The 6,799-nt window shown below is 39.9% G+C and overlaps 2 protein-coding genes across 2 annotated transcripts in view; both read right to left on the bottom strand.

The window, feature by feature from the left end:
• Positions 1–1,625: 1,625 nt before the first annotated feature.
• MRPL15 (mitochondrial ribosomal protein L15) overlaps positions 1,626–6,799 on the bottom strand; it is a 7,780-nt gene continuing 2,606 nt past the window's right edge. Inside the window, exons 4-5 of the mRNA XM_049633393.1 lie at positions 2,825–2,948; positions 1,626–2,130 (exon numbers count right to left, since the gene is read on the bottom strand). Coding sequence (XP_049489350.1) covers positions 1,793–2,130; positions 2,825–2,948 — 462 coding nt within the window. The 3' untranslated portion in view covers positions 1,626–1,792. The remainder of the gene's footprint in view (positions 2,131–2,824; positions 2,949–6,799) is intronic.
• LOC125924689 (cytochrome b-c1 complex subunit 10-like) lies at positions 2,956–6,790 on the bottom strand. Its single transcript, XM_049633398.1, has one exon. It carries the CDS (start codon positions 3,770–3,772, stop codon positions 3,602–3,604), a length of 171 nt encoding a protein of 56 aa, XP_049489355.1. The 5' UTR covers positions 3,773–6,790; the 3' UTR covers positions 2,956–3,601.

The following is a 6,799-nucleotide window of genomic DNA, read 5'->3' on the forward strand; positions in this document are numbered from 1 at the left end:
AAAGAAGACATCCAGATGGCCAACTGACACATGAAAAAAATGCTCAACATCACTCATCATCAGGGAAATACAAATCGAAACCACAATGAGACACCACCTCACACCTGTCAGAATGGCTAACATTAACAACTCGGGCAACAACAGACGTTGGAGAGGATGCGGAGAAAGAGGATCTCTTTGGCATTGTTGGTGGGAATGCAAGCTGGTGCAGCCATTCTGGAAACCGGTATGGAGGTTCCTCAAAAAACTAAAAATACAACTACCCTACGATGCAGCAATTGCACTACTAGGCATTTATCCACGGGATACAGGTGTGCTGTTTCGAAGGGGCACATGCACCCCCATGTTTATAGCAGCGCTACTGACAATATCCAAAGTATGGAAAGAGCCCAAATGTCCATCGATGGATGAATGGAGAAAGAAGATGTGGTGTGTATACACACACACACACACACACACACACACACACACACACACAATGGAGTATTACTCAGCAATCAAAAAGAATTTAAGAGACAAAACAGATGAACATAAGGGAAAGGAAACAAAAATAATATAAAAACAGGGAGGGGGACAAAACAGAAAAGACTCATAAAAATGGAGAACAAACAGAGGGTTACCGGAGGGGTTGTGGGAGGGGAGATGGGCTAAACGGGAAAGGGGCACTAAGGAACGTACTCCTGAAATCATGTGGCACTATATGCTAACTAATTTGGATGCAAATTTAAAAAAATAAAAAATAAAACAAGTTTAAATAAATAAATAAATAAATAAATAACATACTCTTGGTACATAAATTACCTTATAAACTGAATCTCAGGTCAGCAATACAGAAGGTAGACAAGTGAACAAAATATTGCATCATTTAGGTTTTTAATTTTTTTATTTTAAGAAAATGGACAGCCAGGAATCACTTTATTCTTGCTGTGGAAAAATTATCATGAATTATTTAGATTCAATTGCAGCGGGACAAATTGCGTTTCTGTATGGTTTAGATACGACGTAACTTTGGAAAGCTAAATAAGCTTACAGATTGCTGAAACTTTTACATTAACTGAGTTTAATTTTCACAATACCAGCTGTTTTTATGGCTTACATAATTACTGAACAATTTTTCAAAAATCATTTAAAATGAATGAAAAACAAAGATCTCCACTATCTATGAAGTAAGTAAAATATCAGAACACTTACCTTGTTCAAGAAAAAGGCTAAGGGCTTAATCATTATTGTCTACTCTTATCAGATGACTTGAGAAAATGAATTCGCTTGGAATTATTTCAATTTTGCTAGCAAATATTGTACTACTTATTCACTAGCCTTAAATCTTAAACTCCTATCCCAAATCTTAATAATCCAGAGTTGAAAGCTTTCCATCTTGACACTGGATAGAGCTTCCTGAGGCCCCTGATTCAGATGGGCAACCAGTAGCAACAGCTTAGCCTTGACAGGCCCACCCATCAATCCCGTTCCGGCTGCACCTTCATTTTGATTTGCAACAATGATAACACAGACCTGGACAAAAAGATCATGAAAAAAAGAACGCTCCCCTAAGAATTATAATCTTCCTTTGGCAGAAAACCAGGGGGTTTGTTTCTTTAACTGAGAAAGAACCCGCACAGATTCGGTTCCTCTATACAGCCTTGCTTACTGCATTTTTATTTTAATTTTAGATAAAAATGGAAACGGGACTACATAGAAAATTTACAACTAGAGAAAAGATGACGAGAAATATACATGTTTCAGTCTCTTTTCTTCCAGAACTCTTTTACAACTCTGCTTTCTTGGAAGGAATTCATGAGCTGTAATACTTGAGGAGACTCTCATCTGTAGGTTTTAGGATTTTCTTATCTGCCATATTCACCACCCATCCAGGAGCAAGACCAAAGAAAATCTGCCTTGGATCCTTTCGAGTACTAAGCATTTGGAAGAGTTCATCTTTAGTGATATCAGGTAAAATATAGCCATACTTCTTGGCGAGTTCAAGTCTTGCTTCAGGAAATTTGGCAGGATCCGCCAGGTAACCACGATTCTTTGCATCTGTATAATACGGTACCAGTGCTTCCGGCGGAAGCATTCGTTTGGGAATGGGTTGTCCACGCAGAAAGAATGGAACAGGTTTGCACAGAATGTCTGAAAAGGTTTTAAATAAAAAAGATACAAGTAGCGGCTATATGTATATGATTTTAATTAATGTGCTTAATGTTTTTAATTGTTAATGTGCTTAATGTTTATTTTTGAAAGACAGAGAAAGAGGGCAAGTGGGGGAGGGGCAGAAAGAGAGAGGGGAACAGAGGATCCGAAGCAGGCTCTTGTGCTGATAGCAGAGAACCCAATGCGGGGCTCGAACTCACGAACTGTGAGATCATGACCCAAGCAGAAGCCAGACACTCAACTGACTGAGCCACCCAGGTGCCCTTCTTTTGATTATTAATTTTTAACTACTACCAAGATGGGAACTTCCAAGAACTTTTTATTATTATTATTATTATTAAAAAGACTTGTCTTAAGTAAGCAAATGGAAATACTTCACTTTCCAAAATTTGGATCTTGAAAATCAAAGTTACCTCTGGGTTACCAACAATGAGTGAATTTCTAAACATGGTATATGATATCATATATATAAGTCCCATGTTTAAAAACAAAAAACCTGCTCATGACATAGTGACTGCGGAATACTAGAAGCCACACCACGAACAGGAAACCCTAAAACAGAAGACTGAGGTGTCCGAACCACAAGTCAGAGGGCCATGAGGCCTTTTAAATCCTCACACGGCAGCCAGCAGGAGATGAAGAGGGAGGAAAAAGGGACTGCAGGACATCTTACCCAGGCTTCTTGGATCGTAGAAGGCCGTAGTGACGACACCACCATTTTTTTCGATTGCAGCGATGGCTAGTTCTGAAGCCAACTGTACTTCAATATTAACTTTCGCCTTAAAGGTGTCAGCACCCTGTGACACGGCAAAGCAAAGTCCGTTTGTAGGTAGCTCGGTTAACAGTGGAGTATAAAATTATGGCAAGTTTTCTTACACTGTGTTTTCTCCTCCAAAACGCCTCCAATGTTACAGTAATTCCAACTCTAAATACCTCTGCTTCCAGGTCCTACCAAACAACATTCATTTCTTTTACGTTTGTTTAGGCTATCTTGTTTTACCAACTTTCATTCTCCGTAAGCAAGGACGACTACGTTTTCATCCTACATATTGAGTAGACAGCAACACAAGCATCCATCCCCAGTATTTCATTAATAGTGGACTGTTTAATCCCGACAACCCCATGACAAAATTATTGCCACACCAACTTCATAGATGGGGACACAAAGCACACAGAGGTTGAGCAACTTGTCAAGATCACACAGCTAGGATTCTAACCCAGGGAGTCCAGTCACAGCGTGTGTTTTGTTTTGCTCTTTTTCAGAGCAAGGTTTAATGCTGTGTGTATTCAAACATGAAAGCCATTTTCACAAACATGGAGTCCTAAGTCATGCTGTAGATATCCTTGGGGCCTTTCCTGAGGGCGGGGGCTGTTCCAGGTACAGCAGGAGCTAACATGGAAGGAGACAACACCAGCAGACACCAGAGGGATCCAAGAAGGGTCAGTTTACCTAATCATCCTTCCTAAATTTGCCATTAATATAGGGCACCCAGTCCAGAATCAGCTGGCAGCCCATGGCCCGTACCAGCCCTACCGTGCCCACAGTGCCCCACATGCCTGCTGTGGGGATCCAGGTTGTGGCCAGCTCGTGGTAGCACAGGCCCAGGAACGTGCCCAGCATCGCAGTGCGGGCCACAGCTCAGGGTGACGCCTGTATTTGTGTTCTTACACACAACATTCTACCATACTGAGATGGATAGAAATGTCTCTTCTTTATCCCTAAGTTAGCAAGAGGCCAAGAAATTTTTAATGATGGGATGAGTGGGCTGGAACCAGTGGAAAAATAAAAATCTGACAACAGAGGTGCCTGGCTGGCTCAGTCAGTAGAGCATGCAACTCTTCTTCTTGGGGCTGTATCTGAGCCCCCTGTTGTGTGTAGATTAAAAATAAAATCTTAAAAAAAAAAAATCTGGAGCACCTGGGTGGCTCAGTCAGTTAAATGACTTTTTTTTTTTTTTTTTTAATGTTTATTTATTTTTGAGAGAGACAGAGACAGAATGCAAGTGGGTTAGGGGCAGAGAGAGAGAGGGAGACACAGAATCGGAAACAGGCTCCAGGCTCTGAGCTGTCAGCACAGAGCCCGATGCGGGGCTCGAACTCACGAGCCATGAGGTCATGACCTGAGCCGAGGTCAGATGCTCAACCGACTGAGCCACCCAGGAGCCCCTAAATGTCTGACTCTTGATTTTGGCTCAGGTCATGATCTCCCAGTTCATGGGTTCGAGCTCCACATCGGGCTCTGTGCTAACAACGCAGAGCCTGCTTGGGATTCTCATGCTCTCTGCCCCTCTGCCCCTCTGCCCCCATCTCTCTCTCAATAAATAAATAAACCTAAAAAATTAATTAATTAGTTAATTAATTTTTAAAATTCTGACAATATCTGATCTTGGAGGGATCAGCTGCCTCTTAGACAAAAGATTCACTCTGCTTTTACTACTGATTTTATCACAGCCTCTAAAAGGACAAAAAAAGTAAGAACTTTTCCCTAGAATAATCAACACTAAAAAAGGTAGACTTGAACTTCCTAAAGTTCTGGTTTTGGTCATTTTAATTAGGCTGTACTACATTTTACTCTAATTTCAAAACAGATTCTGAATTAAAAGATGGTAGTATTACTATTTTGTGGTAATAGAATTTTTTTTTGCTATTTTGGTGTGGTTGAATCAGGCTGGCTCCCAATCAAGTTCCCTTTATTAATTATGAAGCTTTAATGTACTTCAAAAACACTCCTTTGGGATGCCTGGGTGGTTCAGTCAGTTAAGTGTCTGACTCTTGGTTTTGGCTCAGGTCATGATCTCACATGGGATCACGGGATCCCAGGGCTCGTTCGTGGGATCGAGCCCTGCTCTGTCAGTGAAGAACCGGTTTGGGATTCTCTCTCCCCCTCTGTGTCCCTTCCCCACTCACACTTGCTCTGCCGCTCTCTCAAAATAAATAAACATTAAAAAAAATAGGTTCCACCCATTCCATCAAGTAAGACACAAATATTCCACCAAATAAGATGCATATTCTCACATTTTTTTCCATCTATGATACTGGTCTGCATTTTATTAATCAATGGCACCTCTGACTCAACAAAATAAGGTCTTGGGGCGCCTGGGTGGCTCAGTCAGTTAAGCGTCCAACTTCAGCTCAGGTCATGATCTCACAGTTCATGAGTTTAAGTCCCATGTCAGGCTCTGTGCTTACAGCCCAGGGCCTGGAGCCTGCTTCAGATTCTGTCTCTCTCTCAAAAACAAATTTAAATAAATAAATAAATAAGGTCTTGCCATATTATTTGTGAATTTTAATTACTATTCCAAATTGCCCAACTATTTCCTTTTCTTGGGCATTAGAGTTAATTCTGGTGTTTTCAGTATTATAAATACTATTTTTAGGAATGTCTTTATATCAGTTAAGTTTCTTTTTTTGTTATCCCTTGAAAACATATATTCTGAAATTGGTAATTTTGTGCTATGGATTAATTATTACCATTATTTATTGCAAATCTAAAATCCAGAAAAGGTCAACCAATTTACAGCTACAAATGACTGTAACTGTACTTACTCAACTGTTGCCCTGGTGTAGTTTTCAGGATTATTTTCCTAGTTAATATAGATACATGCCTGAAAGCTGCTGGAATGTGCTGTCTATTGGCTAACAAGGTCACAGATTTTTCCATATTAATTTATATGTATATTCCCTTATATACCCAGAATAGAATACTGAGGCTTAACTGAGTATTTTGTATTTTATTTTCAAATCATTTTATTTGGAAAACTTTTATCCACAAGGTTCATTTTTTCAAAGGAACCTGAAAGATTTTTCCATAAGCACATGCCTCCCTCTAGTGGACACTAAGTTACTTACATAGCTGTATTACTGACCTACAAGAAACAAAAGTATTAATGAAGAAATTTAACTGTTTATGAAACTCTTAGCCAATTTCTATAAATAGAAAAAGGTTTTGCTGCAGTTAGAATTAGATTTGATTCTGGGTGCCTGGGTGGCTCAGTCGACTGAGCATCTGACTTCAGCTCAGGTCATGATCTCACAGTTCGTGAGTTCAAACCCCACATCAGGCTCCCTGCTGTTAGCACCGAGCCTGCTTCAGATCCTCTGTCTCCCTCTCTCTGCCCCTCACCACCCCCCTCAAAAATGAATACATATTGAAAAAATGAGAAATTAAAAAAAAAAAGAATTGGATTTGATTCATTCCTTGTCTCCATAAAACTAATTATTATGAGCCAGTATTTCCAATACTGAAAATATAGCAATGAACTAAAGTACTTGTCATTACATTTAGACATAGAATTTACATTATAGTGTGAAGAAGAGTATGAAAAAATAAATGCATTACTTGGTAATAAAGGTCAGGTGTTTATACATTCAAAGAAAAATACTTTGCACAGGGTAAAGCAGACAAGAGTATGGGGGGGGGGGGGGGAGGAGTTGTGAGTATTCTTTTATAAAAGGATGTCAGAAAAGATCTCCCAGATATGACATTTTGAGCAGAGAATCAAAGGGAGAGAGCCAGCTGAATCGATACACAGCAGAGCACCCCAGAACCAAGGACAAAGGCCATGCCAACTTCCTCAAACTACAACTGAGTATAACACAGTGTAATGGTTATATGGTAACTCAAAAGAAATAAAAGTTGGCCGGGGGG

This window comes from Panthera uncia, chromosome F2 (assembly GCF_023721935.1).
Source record: "Panthera uncia isolate 11264 chromosome F2, Puncia_PCG_1.0, whole genome shotgun sequence".
Lineage (NCBI taxonomy): Eukaryota > Metazoa > Chordata > Mammalia > Carnivora > Felidae > Panthera > Panthera uncia.